Here is a 25,932-nt window from a genome sequence, read left to right on the forward strand (position 1 = left end):
TAAGAACTGGCTTGGGATGCCAGCCCCGGTTCGGATCCCACATATGAGGGCCAGTGACACTGCCCTCTACAGCTAAGATGCTGAACAGCTCAACCTGGAGCTGGGCTGCCGTGAGTCGCCGGCGACAGCAGGTGAGTTGCCATGGGCTACGGTGTGTAGCCAGCAGCCAGCGTGAGCGGCCAGCAGCTGCTGTGAGTGGCCGTCCAGAAGCCAGTGACTGATCTGCCTTGTCCGGGAAGAGCCCAATGATGGTGCCAATTTGGGCCAGTGAAGCAACATCCTCCACAACTAGACTGAAGAACAAAACGACAGCAACTAGTCTGTTCCCCTTGCCCCAATTCCCCAATAAAAACCTTTAAAAGAAAACAAAAAATGAGCACTGAGACCCACACTGTATACAGAAATTACAGTTTACTGTAGTAAGGATGTAAACACACAGCCATCATTCTCAGCAGGACATAACAGAAGACTTCAGGCTGGGGCATGTTTGGGGAATGCAGCTTTGAGGAATGCCCCAGTTTCTCACGGGGAGAACACCCTGGTTGGTGATGACAGTATGCTGCCTGTCCAAGATGAGGTTCTGACAAGTCAAGGAAAGCCCTTTAAATGGGGGTTATGGGGGGGCTTATCTCTTTACCTCCAAGCACATCACCTTGAAATTCTAGCACTATTATACTGCATGGTTGCAAAAATTCTTTTATGGTACCAGCATCTTTTTGCTACACTGTCCACAGATTATATGCTAGGAACTGGGAATCACACAAACACAATCAATTGCAATTCTATAATGACAACCAGCCTTGGTCTAGGCAGGACTGACCAGGCCCTAACCCAACACAATCCAAATATGATTGTAGTAGACAGCGCCTTCACCCCATCCAGCATCTCTCTCTCCACCTTGACTTTCCTTTGGGAAACTACCTCTTTTCACTGCAGGCTATCTTAGTAGACTGTCAAAGTCCCCAAAGCCATGGGGCAGGCGCATAATCCTAACTAGGGTAAGGAGACTGGGAGGAATTTGATTCATGAGCACAATAACACAAGATAGAAAATACAGAAGCTGAAGTATTTTGACGGCAGTGCTCTGTAAGGACTGTCCCTCAATTCCTAAGATTATCTGGTTTTTATTCTTTCTAAGACTGCTGGTCCAGCCTTTTCTTCAATTTTTATGAGCTGTCCTCGGTCCTGCTGATAAATTTTGTTTGGCTTAGAATAGCCCAAATGAGTTTCTACTGTTTGCAATCAAAGAAGCCTACCCGATCCACTCATTAAGGTCACTGATAGCTGTTTCCTTAAATTGGAGAGCCATAGCCTTTACCACCTTAATATGCTTACTGAGGATTATATAAGCGTTTTTAAAACTAAACACTGACATTTGTATCAAGAGTTTTTAAGCAACCCCAAGTTAACTTCAAATTTCTTTCCAACCTAAAAACTGTACCAGTTTTATTGAGTGAAATAATGATACACTTCTGCCAACACAGTACGAGCAAAAATGCTTTTAGTGCCTACCCTTACAAACTTACTCTGCGTAAAAAATAAACATTAAACACCCACAAGATTAGTCTTTCCAACTTTTGTATATACAAATAAAAATGAAAACTTTAAAATACTTAATTCTAAAAAAAAGAAAGAAATGACACCAACCTAAAAGAAATGGCCCATTCCTAGTCACAGTCACACAAAACTACCTTCTAGGAAAATTGACCAGTGAGACAGTTAAGTTTCTGCTTTCAGCTATGAAGAATTAAACTTAAAACGCATTCAATCTTTCATCTTCTAATGAAAGAAAACCTGCTCTCAGAAACAGCATAAGCATTGTGATGGCAGTCTAGGTCCGAAACGCAAATATGGGCTGAGTTAGTTTACTTAATAACCTAGCTTTGAAGCCTTTGAAAAATTACCCATGGAGCAAGCGAAGTATTTACATAGGTTAAGACTTTATCTTAAGATGAAAGGTAACACAGGTTCTGAACCTCCTTTTAAAAAGAACACTGAAATTAAATCTTTGTCACAACTAGGCAAAAGGTTCATTCAGAAATGTTTCTTAAATATCAAATTTCTCTTCACAGACGCTATGTCCATTTTCTTCATAATCTTCTCTTGTTACCACCATATCTTCAAAATCGTCATTTTCTGATATCAATTTTCCACCTTCCCAGGCATAAGTAATAGGGCTAAAAATAAAGGTAAAATAAATGAACCCAGATGGCTTTATAGAACTGAAACATTAATTAGTAACTAACATGTGGGAATCTCTACCCAACCTGATTTAACAGAAAATCATTTAAAGTGTGAAAATAAGCATACACTTCATAGGAGTAAAGCAAACTCAGAAAAAAGAACTTTGGTCACAACTATAAGTAAGTGTACTTTTGATTTTTTTCTAGTGCCCTGGACTTATGGACTTTCTACTTTTAATAAAAAACAAGAATACAAGCAAAAGACCAAAAATGCCTAAAACAAAAAATGACATAATAACCGAGTCTAACTTCTGTGTGTGGCAAAGATACGTCATTTCATTAATTCACATAGTAATCCATGAAATAGCTATTATAACTTGCATTTTATAGATTTGGAAAATGAGGTTCAGAGAGATTAAGTCTGGAACTAGCATTTGACCCTGAACTATTTTCACACAGTCTGTGCTTTGCTGCTATACTTTGTTGCCTTTAATAAATGAGACATTTAGAAAATGCAGTTCATGATAAAGAGTTACATGGTAGGGCATGGACAATAAGTAAAATTAGTGCACTTTAAAGATTTACTTTGGTTTTATCTATAATCAGTTTATACTTTGTGTTATGACTCAATTCTATTTCTACTGTTCCTCTATCCCCAACTCAGTTTCAAATCTGAAAAACAATTTAAAAAGTTAACAAATGTTTTGTATTTACTGAATTTCTAACCTTAGGGGGGAAAAATGTGTGTGCCAAAAAAAATGTATACACATTTTAAAAAAGGAAAAAACTGTATTAATTGTAATACTCAATAGATACCAATAACAAAAGATGAATACAAGTCATGTTTGACTTCTGCAATTACAAGAGGTGCTCAAAGTGGTTACCATCAGTGTCCAGACACTTCTGATTATGGCGAACTACTGTAGGCTTGAGCATAGATAACATCTCCTAAAATGTGTATACATTTTTTTGGCACCCCTGGTGTGTGTGTGTGTGTGTGTACGTATACATATACAAGCACTAGATGTGCAATCAAGATTTAGTGCATAAATGAAGAATAAAGCTGTTTCTGTGGATCCCTTGGCCTGTAATGTGTGCATAACCTTCATTTAAAATGAAGGATAAAAATCCAGTATGCTTCATGCTCTAAAGAGTATATGAACATTAATGCTGATAAAAATCATTTCAATATCTAATGGATGTTTATTATTTTATCTGATAGCTATGAGACTAAGTGATCAGATAAGGGCCTTCCATTAACTGCTATAGATTTTGAAAAATTCTACGTTAGCTTTTAAAACAAAACTCTAAATGTCAGATAGGTAGGGTTTCATATGCAATTCTGCCACTTAAGACTTGGAAGGAGAGGATATTTAGACACATATTTGGGAAGAGCTCCTGTCTCAAGGTAAAGAGAACTGGGTTTTACTGTGGTCACTGCTATTAACTCACTGTAAGGCCTCTGCCAACTCATGGGCCCTGGTTTATTTACAAAGTACGAACATTGAACAGGGTGACCTGTAAGCCTTTCTTACAGCTCTAAAATTCTACCTTAACTTTTTTTACCACTATAGTAGAAATAATGATATCTGCTTTTTCTAATACAATGCGGGATAACACATTTTTAAATTTAAGCAAGATCTGTTAAGTGTAAAAGTTAACTTAAAATATTTTAGGGCTGGCCGAGTGGCTCAGTTGGTTAAGAGTTGGCTTAAGAGCGCGAACTCTGAGCAATAGGGTTGCCAGTTCAATTCCCACATGGGCTAGTGACGCTGTGCCTGAGCTGAGCTGCCAACAGGTGGCAGGATGGCTCTGCTGGTATAACAACAAGATTGCCTGTTTGATGATGGGCTATGCCCACCCGCTACTAAGATTGAACTCGGCACCTTGAGCTGAGCTGCCACCCGGATGGCTCAGTGGATAGAGTATGCGCTCTTAACAACAAGGCTGCTGGTTCAACTCCCACATGGGATGGTGGCTATGCCCACTTGCAACTAAGATTGAACACAGCACCTTGAGCTCAGAGGCCACGAGCTGCCGACAGGAGCCAGATGGCGACTGGAGCCTTCCACAACAAAGACTGAAGAACAACAACTTGTCTGGTCCCCCTCCCCAATTCCCCAACACTGTTCCACTCCCCCAATTCCCCAATAAAATCTTTAAAAAAATTTTTTTTTAATTATTTTAAAACATTCCAAAACAACTTATGAACTGACATACCTTATCTTTTTTAAAAAAATTTTTATAAGAGTTTATTTGAACCAAAACTGATGACAATTGCCAGGAAGCAAGGTCTCAAATGCTCCTGACATAATTTACCTTAATGGTTCAATTCTTAAATTTCTATACTGGATAGAAACTCAAGAAATGACACGTCTCAGATAACTCAAGTAGATAATAACCTAATTGCTTTGCCTATAAAAATCTCTTAGGAATGAGGACTGACTTACTGTAGGGAAGTGATCTTACATTAACCGAATGTCCATTATGTACAAACCACTATGGTTGGCACTTTCCATACTTCATCCCATTTAATCCACTGAAATGTAAGGTTTATCCTTTCAATTTCTGAGAAAAGGAAAATGAGGATCCCAAAGGGGAAATAAACCTGTCCACATAGTAGAACCAGGTTTTAAACTCAAGTCTGCCTATAGACCACTTTATCTACAAAATGACTTCCATGTTTTGTTTCTATATAAGCCAACACTTACTTTTCAGGCAGCACAACAGAAACATCATAATCGGTTGGAGTGAGACATCGAACTTCTGAATAAACCCGATCCCTAAATCCTGGGAAAAGGGAATTTCCTCCTGTCAAAACAATGTTCTTAAAAAAATGCGGCTGCATTTCTTTCAAAGAAAAAAAAAGGAGAAAGGGAAGAAAAAAGGCATTAGAAAATCTGTTTGCTTATCTTTCTGGAATGCTAAGGATGAGGGCTTAGGTAAAAGCGATTAGGGACTATAGTTACTGTTCAGAAACCATACTTTTTATGACCATATAAATGATAATTTCTAAGATTCTGTAATCAGGTTATAGTTTAGACAAATAGATACATTAAACAGAAATATGACCTCATAGATCTTTAAAAGGGCTAAGATGAAGAGGCTGAACTACTCGCTACTTTTTATATTACACATGTAAGCCGTACATAAATGAATAACATTCTAGTAGCTGACATTTGATAATTATAATTGTTCTTCCCTAAAATGGAGGGGGTCTTTCTATCAGCTGAGATTGTGAGCTAGTGTAAGGATAAAAAAGAAGGTCCTTCGTGACATTTTAACTTAGGAATCCAAATTTCCATGTTATCTCAATAAATATATTGAGACAGATATTTATATAAGCACTGTTCAATACTTACATTTGATAGTGAAAAATACTCATAATGTATAATAATATTTAAAGGAAATGTTCTATGCTCATTAAGGTTACATGATGGCAAACACTAAATGCCATATGGTTAGCCAGTATTAAAAGCCTACTAAGCACCACTGGGAAATTCATCAAGAACTACAATAATTAGGTACTGGCCACCCCACTTAATGCTTCTGTTCACAAAACAAGAAACAGCTTCCCTTAATGACTGACATTGAGCGTCATGACACGACATTAAAGCAATGTAGGACAAAATGCTATATACCTCATGACTGTAACTTTATATAAAATGTGAAATTAGTTTCAAATATTAATATTAAAATAGTTGTGAAATAATTATATTAGGGTGATGGTATTATGTAATGTTCTTTTTCATTCTTTTTTTTTTAAATGGGAAGAAAGGGTATTTCATGTGCTACATTTTTCCCAATGCCTAGGCTGTTCCTTACGAACTAGGAAGACACTGAACATAATTTAGTTAAATGTTTCAGAAGAACCTAGACATCACTGTGAAGAACCATACTTCAATCTCATTAAAATTAACTTCCTATGGATTAATCTAAACACAACAGAAAGAACAAATCAGTCCCATCAACAGCTAAAAACCATTAAATTACTAAGTATAAATTTCTAGTCTGTGAAAATTTGGGTTAAATTAAAACTTTTTCTAAAATGGATATGGCAATCTAATACTCATGGAGAGATGAATTTATTTAAGTTTAAGTGGACCACAATGACTTTTCCTATATCAAATTTATAATCTAGGACCAATAAAGTAAGAATCATTCAAGTCCACTATTGGATCTGGAAATCTCTACAAATAAAACAGACTTGCCATTTGCTGAAATTATTTAGAAGAAACAGATGACTTCTCTAGGGTTCATAGAGCTTATGATATTTTAAATATATCATTACTACTCAATATTTTAATTATGTACCTTCAGGTAAGTTCTGAATTGAATAGACAATAGCTTCTGGAATCCCCATTTCCTGAATGCCTATATCAGAAGGATTAAAGAGTATTTCTGGAACAGCAAATCTCTCGTTGGCCAGGCGAAGAATTTGTTCCCCGGATTTATATTTTCCACTTAACACCATCTCTTCCCTTGGCTTAAAGAAAAACAAGATAAAAAGTTTAAGCTAAATTATCTAGTTCACATGACTAACATTTAGAAATATGTAATACTAATATAGTAACCATGTTCTTGGAAGTGTCAGGATTGTCAAATTCAGAAAAATGTGGCCTTCTCTCCTGTTGCCTAAACTATAAAAAATAAGTAATTATTGACTCGAATGTACTATTCCCCCAGAGATAATCTGGCTTCATTCCACACATTTTAATACAGCAAGAAAGAAGAACCAAGGAGGGCCGGCTGAGTGGCGCGTTGGTTAAGAGCTGGCTTCGGATGCCTGAGGGCCCCGGTTTGGATCACACATATGAGGGCCAGTGACACTGCCCTCTACAGCTAAGATGCCGAACAACAGCTCAACCTGGAGCTGGGCTGCTGTGAGTCACCGGCGACAGCATAGGATGCAGCCCCTGCTGCAGTGGGTTGCCATGGGCTACCGTGTGTAGCCAGCAGCCGCAGTGAGTGGCCAGCAGCCACCGTGAGCAGCCGTCCAGAAGCCGGCGACTGATCTGCCTCACCCGGGAAGAGCGCAATGATGGTGCCAACTTGGACCAGTGAAGCAACGTCCTCCACAACTAGACTAAAGAACAAAACGAAAGCAACTTGTCTGTTCCCCTTCCCCTGATTCCCCAGCACTGTTCCCATCCCCCAATTCCCCAATAAAAATCTTAAAAAAAAAAAAAAGAACCAAGGAGTGGGAACTCCTTCATAATCTACCTATAATAGTAGAGTGAGTTCAGATTAATCTCTACTTGAAAATCGGCTTCTCAATGATTGAGGCTTTGGGCATTATCACTGAAATTCTCTTTATTTTTCTGCTAACCCATCCATCTGTGGTTCCTGACGGGGCCAGAAAAAAATCATCTCCTTCTGTAACATCCTACATCATTAAAATAATGGTTCCTCACAATTCGACTAAGAATCATTAGCTCTTCTAGATTCAGTTATAGACATTCACTTCACTTGACTCATACAAGCAATTTTCCTCCCATAACAGGGTACACCCCAATCCTTTATGTAAGTATACCAATACTTAAAAAGTGAAATATTAATAATTTATTATTAAAGAGTAATGTATCTAAAGATTATTAAAGATTCTTTAATATAATCAGTCATCTCCTCTCTGTTCAGATTTCGGCCTCCTCAGAGAGGCTTTTTCTGATTCTAATAAAAGATCCCTCCATTACTCTCTACCATCACCCTGTATTATGCTTCACAGTCCGTATTGTACACCATCACATAGCCACTACCTAGCATAGCATGGTACTGGTACACAATAAGTATTCGATAAGCTCTTGAGCAATGGCATGTAAGCCAACAATGTTTTCCCAATTGTTTGTAAATTCCATGCTCGAAACATTATTTTTAAATAAAAATATCATAAAAATTAAACAATATTCAAATGACTCTAGGAAGAACAAACTACGAATCACTTTTAACTCAAACTTATTATACTAGCAAAGAAAAGAATAGTATTCCTTCTCAGATAAAATACTCTTTCTCATGTAGAATAAAAAATATTTCCTATTATTTCATAAATTCATTTAAAAGTTATATTGGCTTGAGTTGAAAGGACAAAACTCATTTTGCCAATACCTGAAATTACCTTGCAAACTTAGAGAATTTCAGTTGCCAAAAATGAGAGGTTATCTAGTCCATAGCTCTGATTTTACAGAAGAGGATCATGTGACTTACCCAAGCTCAAATATCTAACGAAGGGAAAGTGCTAGAACTAGATATCCTTGTTGAATGTTATTGTAGCTCTAAAGCCATTAACTGTTAATATGTAATCTGGAACTGCACATAGTTGGCTTTTAAGAGTGCAATTCCAAAAACTTTTTTTAGACACAGAAAAATGAGGGAATTTATAAGGGCTGCTGAGAGTTGCTATTTTAGTCAATGTAGGCCATAGTTACTGCACAGCCCCCATAAATTTCATTCTGGATGCATGAAAGAAATGATCAGTTTAAATTACAATGGCTCTGCAGAACATGGTAATCATTAATTATTTTCTCAATTTAGTTAGGTCTGTCAAGAGCATTTTACATTTTCTGATGAGATAAAACTAGAATTTCTATGTGTTGTAATCAGTGATGATGATATAGACCTTTTTATTGTTATTGTTACTACTATCACTAGAAAATCAAGGTTGTAACTTTTCCCCAAGTACTTAAAAATATTCTTGGACAAACTATCAAAGCCCAAATGTTAACACTATTCTAAGTATAAAGGCTCTCAAATGAATTTAATTCTTCTTCATTGTATGTAGTATTGTTTTTCTAATTTCATAAATATCAGCTGTTATCAAAGTTATTAGGCAACAACGAAAACAAGTTAATCAAGCATTAAATTTAAAATAATACATCTTAAGAGTAATCTTAACATGAACAAAATATAACTTTCTAAATTTTAAAAATTATGAAATGATATGCATGATTTAACGTGCATTGCGAATAATGTATAAATTTTAATATTGACAAGGAAAAGGCTAAACCACTATTTTTGGAACAGACATTCAATGTAACATTCCATCATGTGGCAAAAGTCCAGTCCAACTGACTCTGTCCACTCAACTGATACTAAAGTATACAAGTAACAAGAAGTTTATGCTGAGTTAAAGGAGCACCGTCCACAAGAAGATTCTGATTACAAGGCCAACAGCCAATGAAAGAGTTGCAAACAAAATAACGTGGCTTCTGCGTTTTTTTCTCCAAAGATAATGACTAAACAATGGTCAACTGGAAGAACCACACCTGTGCTGGCTCACTATGAAAGGTGCAGATTTGAGAAAATAAGGCCTATGATTTGGCAAGGAGGAAACTGGCAGTTTAGCAGATAATATCCAATAAACTGGCAGGCTGTCATTTGCAGGGTAGGAAGGAACTACATTTTAAAAAAGAGAAAGATTTCCAAACCCAGTTGACAGTCCAACCATCTGAAGGAGCCTTTTTCTTTTTTTAAAAGTAAGCCTAAGATTTCAAACTCAGGCACTAAGCCTTTCTAGGGACAGGAACTGAGAACATGAATACCGACTGTTCTCCAAGTGGCCAGAGGATTCCAACGACCAGTCCGGTTTGGAGAAGGTGGGAATCGCTGACACTTACCAGGGTCCAGCCCTGCAGAGTTATGGATTACTTTACATCCACCATTAACTACAGAGTGCTATAAACTGGCCTTAAGGCATTTTACATCACTGGAGTGTTTTAATCAGCTATCATATAGGAGGATCATCAAATGTGCTTAATAAGAAACCAGCTCCATGTCCATTTGTTTGGAGCAATTTTCCTTGTCTTATAAAGATAAAAACACACATTCCATAACTTATGTAGGACTCGGGTTTCCAGTTTCTCTCCCCAGTTCATGTCCTCTTGGTAACCTGATCCCATAATTCCATAAATTTGGTCCCAATTCCCACTTCTAAAAGCCAGCCTAGGTCATTCCACACGGATCTGTTTCTAAGGATATTGCAAGATGATTTCAGTTTTATAAGACACTGGGTAGGCTTCTCTGAATTGATTTGTATTTCACCTCAATAATCTGGTCAGATTTTTTTTTTTTACATTTCAGGCATACAAAGCAGTATAATCATGTAAAACCCATGTATCTATCAACCAGTTTAATGCAACTTTAAAGATAAAGTAACACTCCCCTTTTAAATTTTGTGTTATCATTCATATATAGATTTATACTTCTATTTCATACTTATGTATTCCTAAACATAACTTATTCTGCATAGCCTGAAACTGTATATATCCTTCTAAAACTTGCTTTTAGACATTATTATGTTTTAAATGTTTTAGACAGAAACATGTTTCTGATCCATGGTGATCATGTAGCTCTATTTCATTTTCACTACTGCTTATTATATAATATGAATATACAAAAACGTATTCTTCTTCTATTTAGTGGATATTTAGGCTCTTCCCAATTTTTCACTCTTGTAATTATACTGCAATGAAAACTACCATAAATGTCTCCTTGTGCAAATATACTTACATTTCTTACCAAAGATTTTTAATGTCCTCATCAAGCCAATAACTAGAAGGGCAAACTTCGCGTTTATCCAAACATAGAACTGATAGTTTACCTGAGCTGATCAAAAGTAAGGGGAAATTATTTTGACATCCAAGACAAAATGCTTCTCAACACTTTGAAAGTGCATTGGATGTTGCCCTTTCCAACTAGAATCTGATCATGTCAGACCAAGCAAACATGGGTACAATTCGGCCCCAGGTCAGCTGTATCAGTAATATTCACAACAGGCAAATAACCAACTTCTAACTGGATTTAAACGAATCCTTAAGTAAACAGAAGAGGGTTAACCATAACACAGGTAATAATACTGTTTCTCTCCAGATCTGTCCATATGGTATCATTTGACCAACAGCTCCTTTTTTAAACTTTAGTGAGGTACTCGTGTTTATTCATCATTTATGCACTTGTGCCTGGAGAAATGAACACCTGGAAGGCAGTGGTCAATAACACTGTAAGACCGCCAAGCCTAGCTGGATGCTTAAATCTGTGGTCGCTTGAAGAAATATCATTGAGGATTTTTCAAATTACCTTACAAAAGCCCTTTTTAATTGTGCTAAAGTCAGGCAAAACATAATCTATCATTACTGTATTTTCTTCTCCTTTCATCCTGAAAAACAAAATAGAGACATGAAATATTTTAACAATGTGTAACATTACCCAAGAATCAACTTCCCAATTCTTGGATGACCATTATACATACTTGGCAATATCCATATCTCTATAAAAATCCTGAGACACATAGCATACATCTTCTTTTACTTGATTAATTACGTGAGTTTCATCCATAACATGTAGCTGTCTAAACAAAAATAAAAATTATAACATTTAAAATGGAAAAATTTATAATATAACTTATAATTATCACTTATTTTTTTGGAATTAAACTTTTAGGTACCTAATTTTTTAAAATAAATTCTTGAAAGTGTAAAATATTTGTAACTTTATGGGATATTCATTTCTATTATATTATGTAATCGCCACACTGTCTCTCTGAGGGCAAGTATTAGTGTAGTTTGCAGAAGGAAATTGAAAACAGGGGTCTTCAGTGGTAAGGTTTATTCAATTAAAGAGCAAAGTTTTTCCTCTAACCGTTCTGAATAGAATCTTGCCTTAACTTTTTGCACTGTCTTTTATAATTATATAAGTGTTATGCGTCAGCACACAGTATCTGGTACATAGTAGATGCTTAATAAATATTTGATGAGAGAATCAAAGAAAACACAGACTTAATGTATAAAGATTTTTTAAAAACAAACAAAAATGTGAGGTTATTTCCTTTGAATGTTGTTCCCTGCAGTGAGATGATATATGTGTTTACTTTTCACATTTCAGACTAAACATTATCTCATGAATGTTTTCTTATGCTATTACAAATTCTTTGAAAATGACTCTTTACTGCCCTGTAATATTCAGAGGGGTCTATGAAAATGTATTTATCAATATTTCTAATGTTGGAAGTTTAAAATTGGGAGGAAAAATATTTTTGTGTTTATAAATATGGACTCTGGAGTCAGAGACTTAGGTTTAATTGCAACTTAGCCAAGTTACTTTATTTACCTCTTTGGAACTCAATGTCTTCAACACTAAAAAGATAGTAAGATCACCTACTTAACACAGCTGTAATAAGTACATGATTCTAATCATACATTTAAAGTTTTTAGCATAGTCCCTGTACTCAATAAAATAAAAAACATTATTATTGCTTCTATCTTTTTGCTTTTGTTATAACAAACATCTTCATATACACCATACTCCACTTTCTCTAAGGTGCACAATAGTACCAATGAGAAGAAAAAAATGCTAATTAAGACAATTCTAAGGTACCAATGATTGGAAAATTCATCTCAATTTCAGAGGTTAAAATGTGAAAAAAGTACAACTCAGAAACAATGAAATATAGGTATTTGTATCTATATCTCTGGTTATTTCATTATTTATTCATACTCTAGGACACAGAATATAAAATACATTTAGTCTCTTGGTATACTGCCAAATTATTTACCAGAAAAGTTTTTTCAAGTTATGCTTTGATCAGCAGCAAATAAGAGTGTCATCACAAATCTGCAAAGTCATCTTTTGAAAAAAATTCTATTAATCTGGATTGTAAAAATAGTATTTTAATGTGCACTTCTCTACTAAGTGCCATGAGGGAGAATTCTTGCGTTTTGTTAACTCATATATCCCAACCTCCTAAACAAATGCTCAATATTTGAATTGAATCTGTAATTACTATAGCTGTTTAACATTTTTTACGTCCCAGAATTATCCGTATTTATCCTTTGATTGTATGTAACTCTCTAATGATTATCTATCCTTGCCACTGACCATATGTTTTCTCAGAATTATCTAACCATTTTATACCCGGGTAATTTTCTTATGGATGGATAAGAGCTCTTAATGTATTAAAGAAAACCTCCCAAATATGGGTTTCGGGTTTATTTTTTCAAGTTTATGTTTACCTTAGTTTTGTTTACAAAGACTTTTGACGTACATAAGGTTTAAATTTTTTTATGTACTGAAGCACAAAGGCTGGAAAAATCTATCCTGTTAGCATTCAGTGGTTTTTCCAAACTAGAAAGAAACAAAAGGGAAGTTAAGATTGATGGTAATATTCTGCTTGAACTGTGTTCTGGTTACTTGGCATCATCATTGAGTTGTACACTCAAGGTTTGTAAACTTTTCTGTATGTATGTATTTATGTTTTACTTCAATAAAAGTTTATTTTTTAGAAAGTTGTATACAGGAAAAATATATCCTTTATTATTTCTGCTATTGTTTTTATGCTTAGCAACTCAGTTAATATTTTCTTGTTGTGGTTTTATTTTTATATTGAAGTCTTAAATCCATTTGAACTTTAGTGTATGAAGCAAAGTAAATTTTAATTTTTCTACGAAGAGCCAACTTTCCCTGTATTCTTTCCTGAATAATTAATCCCCTCCTCAATGGCTTCTGATGTTTTCTTTAGCATATACTGCTCTTTTTTTACAGATAAAGTTTGATTCAGGATTAACTATTTGGTTTCACTGATCAGTGAACCTGCATACAAGTATCACCTTAATTTAATTATTACAATTTAAAAACATTTTATCATCTACTACAGAAAGTCTCCTGTCACTATTATTCTGTTCCATACATATTTCTAGGTATTCTTTACAGCTTATTCTCTTCAAGTTGAACTTCAACAGCCTTGCTTTTCAAAATATATACATTTTTTTTCAGTCGGCATGGAGGGATGATTAAGTGTACAGGCTCTGGACAAAACTGCCTGGGTTTTGGTTAATGTTCTCATCTGTCTCAACCTTCTCTGCTTTCCAATTTGTTACTTCTAATCTGACTAGGGGAGGGAAACTAAATATCCAAACTTTTCAAAACTGAGCCCAATTCTATTTGGTTCTGCAATGAATAACATTTATATAATAATATTGTAAATACTATTTGAGTGTTCCATTTTACAATTAATCTAAAATTCCATTTTAGAATGACTATAATTAGTCTTAACTATAGTAAAAAGTAGTGTGTAAATGTTTTAAATCTCAGTTATTAAGAAGAAATGGCATAGCATTATGCCGAGTGAAAAGTCAATCTCTAAAGGTTACATACTATATGATTCTGTTTTGGTAACATTCTTGAACGAACAAAACTATTAGAAATGGAAAGCAGACTAATGATTGCCAGGGAACAGGGATGGGGTAAGGAAGCAAATATAAAAGGGTAGCTCAAAGGAGTTCGTGGGAGTGACGGAGTAGTTCTGTGTCTTGATTGAGGTGGTTTTACATAAATTTATACATGGGATAAAGTCTATACATGGGATAAAGTCGCAAAGAACTACACACTCATAAATGCATGAACAAAATGCTAAAAAGTGAATGTGATCTGTAATCTGGTTCACAATATTGTACCAGTGTCAATTTTATCCATTTGATATTGTACTAGTTATATTAGATGTCTCTAGAGGTACACAGGGCTCTGTGTACCATTCTTCCAACTTCCTGAGTCTATAATTATTTCAGAAGAAAAGTTTTTAAAAAATGTACTAGAGCTGAGTGGATGACTCGGGATAACTGGAGTGGATTTCTTTGGGGATAACGAAAATGTTCTAAAATTGACTGTGGTGATAAATGCATATACTAAAAACCAATGAAAACTGTACACTTTGAATGGGTGAATTGCATGGTACATGAATTATATCTCAATAAAACTGGGGGGGGAAAAGTAATGTTACAACTGACAAAAGAAAGAAGGTAAAGGAGGGAGGACAGGCAGAAGGAAACGCAGATGCACTCATTTTCTCATGTAACATAGAGGGGAGCTAGGATTATACCAGCCAAAGTTAATTTAGCAAGAAAGTGAGGTTTAAGAATTCTACTTACGTTTTTAACACAGTAAAATTTAAAATAATAGCATAAATAAAATTTAGGAGGCAGGAAAAAAGTTAGAAGGTAACTAAGTATACTAATTCCTCCTTTTTAAATACTGGACAGTCAACTAATACTGGTTAATCAGAAACAGAAATATCAATGTATTATTAAGGTTCATAGAAATTAAAAAATAAAAGGTAAATACAGTTCAAATAGTATACTGACATGAGAACTGGAAAGGGGAGGCAGGGATTTATTTTCCTTTTAGATCCTTATTTCCTTATGCACATTTTTAATTTGTTTTATGATTTACATGTACAATTTATAATTTTATAATACTATTAATATATTAACTCCCTAGAATTGGGAAATTTCTTTTTGGTAGGAACTACCATTTTATATGCTAAATTTCAATTTGAATATCATTAGGATTTACATATGCTATTTAGCTTTATGAGTAATAACAGAATTACCACCTAAAGCTACAATTAAAGGTAAGGAAAATTTAAATTGCTTGAAAAAATTCATTGCCAGCACCATATCCTCTGAAAGAATCACAGCTGAGTATTACCTGTAAGATATGATCTCCTTCAGATGATTGGTTAGGAGTTTTCCTCCCACATTTATCCTAAAAATGGATAATGCAAATTTGGTTCAGTTTAGCACACATTTTCCAGTTTTATCCTAAGAAACAGCATGAAAATTAAATGCAACTCACCGAATAATTGCTTCTTTTTTCTTCTTACTTCTGCAATAGGGAACTATATGTGTAAAGGAATATCCACTATCTACAATGATACAGCATAATTCGGAAGGATTATCTCGAAAATATCTATGTGCACTGAGAGCCCCAGCTATTAAAAAAAAAGATGAAGAAAAACACATCAAATAAAAGTATAATTCATTTACAGCAATAAATAAAGGTAGCAAACTAAGGCAAGCACAACAACAAAAACTTTATAAGGAAAATGTTAATTATATACATATTCATAATTCTGTCACAAGTTCTTGGCAGTGCTTAAACTTTGAAACCTCATACTGTTGTGGTAAATATAAATTTGTGGTGAATTTTTTAAGGTAAATGTTAATTTCATAGCTTATAATTATTTTATCAGCAGATAATTTTACTGAGTATTTATTACATACTGGGCACCCTTCTAAACTCCACGAGTAGGTGTGTTATAATCCTCAGAACAGTCCCATTTTATAGAAACTGAGGCACAGAGAAGTTAAATAACGTGTCCAAAGTCACACCATTAGAAAGTAGCAGAGCCAGGATGCAACCTAGGCAGTGTGGCTCGAGGCCAGGGCTTCTCAACCTTATAATTACTGACAGTTGGGGCCAGATCATTCCCTGTTTTGGGGCTTTCCTGTGCATTGTAAGATGTTTAGCAGTCTGTGTTCTCTACCCACTAGATGACAGTACCACCCTCCCAACTGTGACAACTAAAAGCGTCTCCAGACACTGCCAAAAGTCCCCCAAGGAGCAAAACCACCCTTGGTTGAGAACACTGTTCTGGAGATTGTGCTCTTAACTATTATAGGACATCGTTGCTCATGTAGACTTAAGTTAGGCAAGCTAAATATCTGAATACTTTCACTGTACAGCCATGTAATATAATTCTAACCTTAAATAAACTTACTTCTGAAGGATGTTTACAGATTCTTTTTCCTGATGTTGGCAGCCTGAATTATTAACATTATTTCAATCAATAACAACAATAATGGCGAAAACATCAGTAACAGAAAAGATATCTACCTCAGAAACAATAATGTTTAAGAGATTAGAAATACATGGTTAGTTGTAACTTCATTAGGGAAAAATATACACTATTAGTAAAAAGGTAAAGTGAGAGAAGTCTGACTAAATCTCTAAGGGTCCATCTAGTTTTTAAATTCCATGTTTTATTTCCTTCAAATCTAAAAGAATGTCACCCAATATTCTTGGATTTTAAGTGTTTCTTCACTCTATTCATATTCATATAGCTCAATTTCAATCAAAACTTTAACTCACCATTTACTCTTAATACTGCTTGGAACTGGTATTCTTCAAATAAGATTTCATTCATTGATTCTTGAATTGAAGTGAAATTAAAATATGGTTCTGTGATAATAATATTAGTATCTAAAAAATCAACCTATGAGAAAAAAATCCCACAAGTTTTACAGCTTTGTAGTTATAATTATAAACACTTGCTTTACATACATAAACAAACTTATTTAATCCTCACAATAATCCAATCACAACAGGAAACAGGTCTTATTATACCCATTTTATAGGTGAGCAAACTGAAGGACACAAGAGCTGAGTAAGTTACCAAGATTCATATAACTAGTTAGTAACATAACTAGAATTTGAACCCTGGGAGTCTGGTTACAAAAATCATGCACTTAACTATTATTCAATTTTAACTCTCTTAATGGTAGCATTAATAAAATGGTACTATCAAACTGTTTAAAGATAATTATGCAAAAGTAATAAATGATATAACTACAAGCATTGTGGCTGTTGTCATTTTGTTTTAAAAAGTTCGGGGCCAGCCAAGCAGCATGTTGGTTAAGGGCTGGATTGGGATGCCAGCTCTGAGCAGCAGGGCCCCGGTTCGGATCCCACATGTGGGCCAGTGACACTGCCCTCTACAGCTAAAATGGTGAACAACAGCTCAACCTGGAGCTGGGCTGCCATGAGTCACCGGTGACAGCGTAGGCTGCAGCCCCTGCTGCAGTGGGCTGCCATAAGCTACCCTGTGTGGCCGGCAGCCAATGTGAGCTGCCAAGAGCAGCAGTGAGCAGCCAGAGGCTGGCGACCAATCTGCCTCACCCGGGAAGAGCGCAATGATAATACCAACATGGGCCATTGAAGCAACATCCTCCACAACTAGACTGAAGAACCAAAGGACAGCAACTTGTCTGTTCTCCTCCCCCAATTCCCCAATTAAAAAATCTTTAAGAAAAAAAAAAAAAAAGAAGGTTCGAAGGTGAGAAGCTTGAGGATATTTAATGTTTACATAATTCTCTCTCACACACTAAGAAGCATTAAAATTTGCATTCTCTCAATATATCTAAAGTCAAACAATAGACATTAAAGTACGCATTTTTCATATTGTAATAATCATACATTCAGATACGTAGACAAAAATATTTATTATGAAAATAAAAATGAGACATTGAATTGGTCTAATACTAGAAATCTGAAGTAAAAGTTTAATCTAGAGTTTCATACAAGCTATCTTTTCTCAATCTCACATTTCACTTCAAAATGAAAATTCTATTCACTTGCACTTATTTAGTATTTTGAAAATCAAAGCTAGGCTCAATATACGAAGTGACTTAAATACATACCTGAAACATATTTAAAAGTTTATAAATCTTAAAATATAACTTCTAGCTTTTCATTTGAATAAGACATGGAAATGGAAATTTTGAATACATACTCCAATTTGTTACCTGATACATTTCTTTCCCAAAAAGGTAATCCCAAACTTGTCTTTGAACATCCCAATTCACCAAGTAACCCTAAAAAAAAGTTTTTATAAATTTAATTATCAAAAGTATTTGAACAATTTTAAAAAATCATATTAATATATTCTAAATCACTGACTTCTATCTCTTTATGGTTACCCTCACCAATGTAATGCTGTTTGAATTTCAAACCAATTCTGTTTTCTTCCTTTTAAAAGTTCAAAAAATTACAAATTCACAATAACCAAAATGTCAAGGGAACAAAAGACATACCAGTCTGTGGAGATGCCTCTCCATATTTATTTTCTTTAAAATGTTTATGTCATTTAGCTTTAACACAAACAAGTAAAATTCAGTACCCATACCCACAATCAGTAACTAAATCATGGTCATTTATTTTTAATGAGACAATGTCAAGTTTTGGTTTTAATAAGAATTTTTTTAAATTTACATAACTTTTTCTCAAAAATCTAAAAATATTTTCATACATACAAAATCTTATATATACATTTGAAAAGTATCTTTAAATTTAGGTTTGTAATGCTAGAAATGGCATATAATTGAATTACCTTCTGAAAAGGAAGGATGTAAAAGAGCCCAGAAGGGTCTTTTATTTCATCTATCTGGTTAGCAGTAAAAGTTTTAAGACGTGCTGTTTTTGACCTGAACTGACAGTTAGGAATAACCCTATAAACAAAGAAACAAATAATATAAACAAATAACATAACTAAATACTTAGTTGCTAAAAATACATTTACTTAACCATCATCCTGGATGCCAAAAAAGATCCAAAAAAGTGTTTCTCATTCTATCTTTAAATAATTTTAAAAATGCCTTTTTTTTTTCAGGTTCTAGTATACACAAAGTTCTATAGTGGACCTTAATTTTTCTCAAATAACCTTCAAGAAATCCTTACATGTGAGTATTGGTTCTGCCACCACACTGATTAGAGCAGAACTTAGGTAAGGTCTCTGGCCTTTCTGGCTTTAATTTGGAAATTCTTCTTTTTTAAAGATCTTTATTAAAATATAGCTAACATACAATATTATATTAGCTACAGGTGTACCCCATAGTTATTCAACATTTATATACCTAAAGAAACGATCACCATGATAAATCCAGCAACGATCTGACACTGTACCATGCAATCACAATATTGACGGTATTCCTTATGCTGTACATTACATCCCCATGACTTATTTGTTTTATACCTTGAAATTTGAACCTCTTATTTCCCTTCACCCTTCCGCCCCCCTTCTTAATTGTTCAATCACAGTTCACATTCAATATTATTTTATATTAATTTCTGGTGTACAACATAGTGGTTAGACTAATTCAGAAATTCTTACTACCATCCTGGTAAAAAAAAAATTTACAAGTTCAACACTCTGGCCATAAAATTAAGTTTCCATTAAGTCAAAGACTTTCAATCAGCAAGATGCTACAGGATACAGAAATAAGAAGTAATTTTAAATATGGCTGCTGTCCACCAAGAACTTACAATCTGTTTAGGAAGACAAACTAGATCCATTATCAATCATATACAGGTGTACGTGTGTGGAGAGAGGTGGGGTGGGAGGAAATGATATTGATATAATACTGTAAAATTATTTTGTACATGCTTAATTTACTATGTTGTCATCTTCTCTGTTTAAATACTCTTTGAGGACATGATTTTAAAACGTTCATTGTAGTCAATCTTATGATTGTATTATAATTTTAAGCAATTCTTCATTATTTGCAATAGCTTGCTTCCTTTGTCTTTTTCTTTTTGCTACCATACACGATGTCTATAAATAATAGAGAGCTTCCCGTATTTACTCTTACGAAGCAACTTACTCCTTAGGTAACTGATAACAGAATTGTTGTGTCAAAGGATAACAACGATATACATTGATAAATATTTTTCAGAAGACTAACAATTTACATTCCTAAGCAGTTCGACAGTCCTCTTATAAAAAGAAAACAGGAAGGAAAAGGAAAAAATCCTCTCTGAACGTAAGAAAAGCGTGTCAAATTTCCTTATTCTTTATGCAAACATCTATTTTATGAATGCTATTGTAGTATTTGTTTAATTGACTCTATAACCGACCATGTCAGCCAATGAACACTTCGAAGGGCTTACACACAAGCCTTCAAAGTCTCCAGCCACTAAGACAGTGGTTTTTACATTTTGGGGAGCTCAAGGAACCCTCTGAGGATCTGATGAAAGCTATAATCGCATCTCTAAGAAAACATACAAAATGTTGCCCCCTATTCCTGCGGATTAACTGTGTGTACAGACCTCTTTGTTAGGAACCGCTTTTCTAGAAGCCTATTTTCCTGAGCAACTTCCTGTTACAAAACGAAACACACGTGCCACTTCCGGGGCCGCGTACCCCCAAATTAACCCCAACCACCCAGTTCCAACAAGAGCATCCCTCTGGCTTAGGTTACCGCCGCGCGGGGGCGTCTGCAATTTACCGACGTCCTTAGATGAAGCGTAGTATGTGAAACTACTAGGCATGTATGCCTTGTCCTTCGGAGAAAACGAACACTTACGATACACTTTCATGGCTGTAACCAATTTTGGCGTTGTAGGCTCCGTTATCCAGCACTAAGGTCGTCATTTTAGCAAGAAACACACTGCCTTAGCTTTCTCTTCCTGACACTTGTGCTCACAGTTTTTCCGGCACTCTATGGTTTGCACGGGCGGAGCTTAAGGGCGGGCTTCCGGTCTCCCTTAGCAACGGAGGACGCCGGAAGCCGGAGAGTGCACAGCCGCCTGGGTCATCCGCGAGACTCTTGCTGTGCTACCAAGCCTAAGCCGTTTACGTCGTGGCGAGATCCTAGAGTGGTAGTGCTTTTTCACCTATTGCACATTTGACCTTTACTTCACAGACTGACTCGCTCCTGCAAGTCAACTGACTCGTTCTTCTAACCCCTGCAGCGAACATCGATGTGTGTGTGTGTGTGTGTGTGTGTGTGTGTGTGTGTGTGTGTGTGTTCGAAGTATTTATTGTTCAGTGACATTTATGGAGACTAAAGTGCACCCCAGACGCAGCATGGCATTGACCATGGGGTCTCTTCAGCCTCATTCCCTGCCATTGCTCATCCTGCTGTAGGATCTAACCACCCTTAATTACTAATATGCTGTTCCGTCAACCGCCTTGCTTTTTTTCTCACACTCACACTCTTTCCCAGTCTGCTTGTTCTTCAGGACAGAGCTCTGTATCTTACCTAAAAAGGCTTCTCGACGTTTGACACACTTCATAAAATTAGGTGTACCTCTGTGTTCCTGTAATGCTCTGGGCTAACGCCTATGTATCATAATGATTAAGAGAATGAATTTTGTATTGGAATCTGGACTCTGCCACAAAATGTCTGTGTAACTTTGGGCGATGAAGATGATAATGATTAATACACAGTCAGTGCTTAATGAGTGTGGGTAAACTGTTCTAAGAGCTTTACATGTGTTAACTAATTTGATCTTTACAATTTATGAAGTAGGTAACTATTACTGAAATCAAAGAGATAATGGTTAAGAGTGCAGTCTCTGAATTGAAACTCATAGCTCAAATCCTGGCTTTGCTACTAGATGGCTGGGACAAGTTAGTTAACCTCTCGATGCCTTAGTTTCCTCACCTGTATAATGGAATGATATTAATAATGCCCCTTTGCAGAATTATTTTATGAGGGTAAATGATGAAAGGCAAGTACCTGGTAGTAGTTATCATCATCATCATCATCATCACAATCATCTTTTTAACATATGATCATTCTCTGTTAACTTGCATAAATGGCGAACTGCTTGAAGTTAGGCACTCTATTCTTTTGGTGTCTATATCACTTTGTATCAAAAAAAGTCATTAAGGGCTGGCTGAGTGGCTCAGTTGGTTAAGAGCTCACTCAAGAGTGCAAGCTCTGAGCAACAGCAGTTCGATGCCCAGCCTGAACTGAGCTGCCGCTGAGCTGCCAACAGGTGGCAGGATAGCTCAGCTAAAAAAAAAAAAGTCATTGTCCAAAATTATGTCCAATTTTAGTCATTCTGTTTTCTCTAATATTATATCGATAAGATCCCTTACTACAAACATGAAAAGAATATTTTATAAATCTTACATCATAGAGCAGCCATCATTTCTATTCATCTCTTATCTTTTAAAATGCATTCTTTCAATCCCATCTCTCCTTCTGGTCATCATCCCTTTCACATTTAAGTTTCTCTTTTTGCTTTCCTTTACATGCTCCTCGATCAGAATCATTTTTGTTCTTGGCTTCAGCTATCATTAAACACTGATAAATCCTAAAGCAGAATTTCCATTCCCACTGTAACCTGAATGTTTCTACCCAGACATCCCGAGATAATCTTAAAGCAACAATTACCAAACTGAAGCTCATCTTCAAAACTTCCAATTCTACCTGTATTTCTTATCTCAATTAGTGATCTGTCCCAACATCCACACAATGCCCCAAGCTATTTAGAAACCTCAACTACCTTCAACTCCAATCCTTGACTGAATCTCTGGAACCTGCCCTTGTCTTTCTTTCATTTCTATTGATAACTGTTTTATCTCTCACCTGAAAATGCCATTGCCTTCTCAATGCCCTTCCTGCCTCTATTCTTTTCGCATTATGACCTATCCTCTGTACTGCCAGCCTCATTATCAGCAAATATTTTTCTAAATCAGCAATCTGATCATCCTCCCCAAATTCACTCTCCAAGTCTTCCATGGCTTGACATTGCCTATGAAATTATGTGCATACATTTGCAATCTCATCCCCCTTCAACACATCTCACAGTGTGTGCTGGTAAATGTTTGCAACCCGATCTCCAGGAAATAAAGCCCTGATTTGTAATGTTTACCACTCTCTGTGATATAAATATTGCCACAATTTATATCACAATTTATAGCTGATTTCAAGCTGTACTGAAGTCACCACAAACAGAACACAGAGTTGGGGACAGGCTCACACAGTAGGTTCTTGTGAGCCAGTATGAGCCAGCATGAGCCAGCTTCAGCACTGACTGTTCAGTAAAAGCTCTGAGCCTATTCACTTCCTCCTTCCTGATTTTAGCATAAATATCTCAAGCATGTAAGTGCTACTTTTCAAATATATATATTTTGGAAATGTATAATTTTAAAGTAGTTAAAAATACGACTTTGCTATAAATACATAATGAACATGTGCAACATATTTGTCACAAGTGAATTGCTTTACATCCTATCTTGTTAGCTCTTACATTAATATGAGTTAATAAATCTTTTTTTTTTTTCCCAAAACAGTGTTTTTTCCAGGTCCCATCAGCTCCAAGTCAAGTAGTTGTTCAATCTAGTTGTGGAGGGCACAGCTCAGTGGCCCATGTGGGAATTGAACCTGCAAACTTGGTATTATGAGCACTGCACTCTAACCAACTAAGCTAACCGGCCAGCCCGAGTTAATAAATCTTTGATGCATATTTATTATATATTTGTATGACAGTCATGTTTTTAGCTTTTTTAAAATTTGATAATAGCAATTAACAAAAACATAAATTAATTTTAAACCCTGAATTTATGGTGATTTTGTGACATTATGTGTTCTCTCAATCCAAGGAGAGTAAAATTAAAATTATTACCATGTATTTCTCAATAAAAATATACTATAACTACAATTATTAGCTTGTGGGGTTCATTTGATACTGATTACTTTGAAAAGGAATACACATTTTGTTCTAGCCACAACATTAGGCCACTTGCTATTTAGAAGCCATGAACTTTGATACTTCTGTTCTTTTTCATAATTGGGTTTCACCTGGCTGAAACACCCTCTTCTGCCTAGCGAATTAATAATCATAGCTACCATTTTATTGTGTCTGTAACCCTCTAAGTACTTTAGCTTCATTAGCTTGGTTAATTCTCACAACAACCTCATGAAGGTAAATAGCACCACAAGACTCCAGAGGTTCTTTTCCTATGATCACACAGGAAAAAAAATCACGTTCTTTCCTATGATCACATACCTAACAATCTACAGGGCTAGGTTTCACATCAAAATCTTTAACCTCAGGGCCAGTTCTTTTAACACATTAAGTTGACATTTGCATCTTTGAAATAATATCTCCACTATAAATCTATTTCTGACTTAACCAGATAGAATCACTCCCTCCTCTGTGTTCTCATAGCATTTTGTTCCTGTTTTTAATTATGTTAATGATGATGATAGCATTTATTAAGAGCTTGACCTATGCTAGGCATTCATTTTATATGCATAGTCTCATTTAAGTCTCACAATATTCTGAGTTAGATACCATTACTCCAATAGTCATTATGTAGTAAGTGAAGCTGAGAGAGATTTAAAAACTTGCCCAAGTTTACGCAGCTACAAAGTGGCTGAGCCAGTATTTGAACCAGTCTAATGGCAGAGCTCAAGGTCTTAGCACTAGCAATTTACCTTCCATGCTATGCTGTTCAGTCTTTGATGGCAGAAACATTTGTTTGTTTTTGTTTAGGCAACCCTAATTATTTGAACAGTGTCTGGTTTATAGTACATGATAAATATTAAATGAGTAAATAGTCACCTCTGTTCTCTCAAAAAGGGACAGGTTGAACTATATGTAAACTACCCCCTCTACCCAACACATACCCACACATCTTCCTGATACATCTCTCAGAGGTAGTATAATTTCTTTTCCTCTTTTAGACAGCACTGGGTGATCATTTTCACCTTTGAAAAATGTTGGTTTGGGGATGGGCAGGGTGAAGGGGTGGAGCTGTAATAGCTCTCCCTGCTATTTCAAAAACTTCCTTTTAATAGAAATTTTCAAGTGGAATTCTACAACCTTATTTCATTAGATACAACAACCTAGTGAGGAGGATATGGTTGATATTATTAACCTACTTTATAGATGATTAAACTGAGGCTAAAAGTAAGGAAGTTATTTTGTCCAGGTTAACACAGCTAGAAAAATACTAGAGCCAGGACTTGAATTTAGGTCTACTAATTCCCAGGTCCTGTACTCCATTAGGGTACATTGTCAACTTTTACTTCCTTTAGGATTGGAATCGCCAGAGGAAACATTAACATTTAGCCAGGGGAGAGCAGAATATTTTAGCAAAGAAGAAGAAATTAAAACATGAATACGAAGAAAGCTGAGTAGGTAAAGAGAGCAAAGCAAGCAGGTAAGTTTGTGGAGGAAATCCTGAGGAAATAAAAAAGAAATAGGATGCGGAAGGAGACTCAGTAAAGGAGACAGGAACCAGACCAGAGGTGGGGAGGGAGGACTACAGCCCAAGAAGGTTTTGGGATCGGGAGTCAAAGCTCCCAACAAGGTCTGGGCAAACGCGGACACCGCCTAAGGGTAGAAGAAGAATGAAGGACGCATAACTTCCGCGTCTGCCGGAAGCCTGTGGTGCCCCGCCCCGCCCCCG

The 25,932-nt window shown here is 35.6% G+C and overlaps 1 protein-coding gene across 1 annotated transcript; it reads right to left on the reverse strand.

The window, feature by feature from the left end:
* Nucleotides 1-392: 392 nt before the first annotated feature.
* Nucleotides 393-21,227, reverse strand: ACTR6 (actin related protein 6). Its single transcript, XM_019641745.1, has 11 exons — nucleotides 21,086-21,227; nucleotides 19,114-19,231; nucleotides 18,530-18,598; nucleotides 17,097-17,220; nucleotides 15,801-15,936; nucleotides 15,654-15,710; nucleotides 11,425-11,523; nucleotides 11,253-11,331; nucleotides 6,498-6,669; nucleotides 4,895-5,033; nucleotides 393-2,177 (listed from the first exon to the last, which is right to left on the reverse strand). The coding sequence occupies exons 1-11, from the start codon at nucleotides 21,151-21,153 to the stop codon at nucleotides 2,048-2,050; spliced, it is 1,191 nt and encodes a 396-aa protein (XP_019497290.1). The 5' UTR covers nucleotides 21,154-21,227; the 3' UTR covers nucleotides 393-2,047.
* Between the last annotated feature and the right edge of the window lie 4,705 nt (nucleotides 21,228-25,932).

This window comes from Hipposideros armiger, unplaced genomic scaffold, assembly GCF_001890085.2.
Source record: "Hipposideros armiger isolate ML-2016 unplaced genomic scaffold, ASM189008v1 scaffold_63, whole genome shotgun sequence".
Taxonomy (NCBI): domain Eukaryota; kingdom Metazoa; phylum Chordata; class Mammalia; order Chiroptera; family Hipposideridae; genus Hipposideros; species Hipposideros armiger.

Coding starts and splice junctions, on each gene's coding strand:
- ACTR6 (XM_019641745.1), bottom strand. CDS start 21,153: ATGACGACCTTAGTGCTGGATAACGGAGCCTACAACGCCAAAATTGGT. Junction 6,670..11,252: donor TTAAAAAGGGCTTTTGTAAG/GTAATTTGAAAA, acceptor TTTTTCTTTAAG/CCAAGGGAAGAGATGGTGTT. Junction 2,178..4,894: donor TCTGTTGTGCTGCCTGAAAA/GTAAGTGTTGGC, acceptor CTTTATTTTTAG/CCCTATTACTTATGCCTGGG.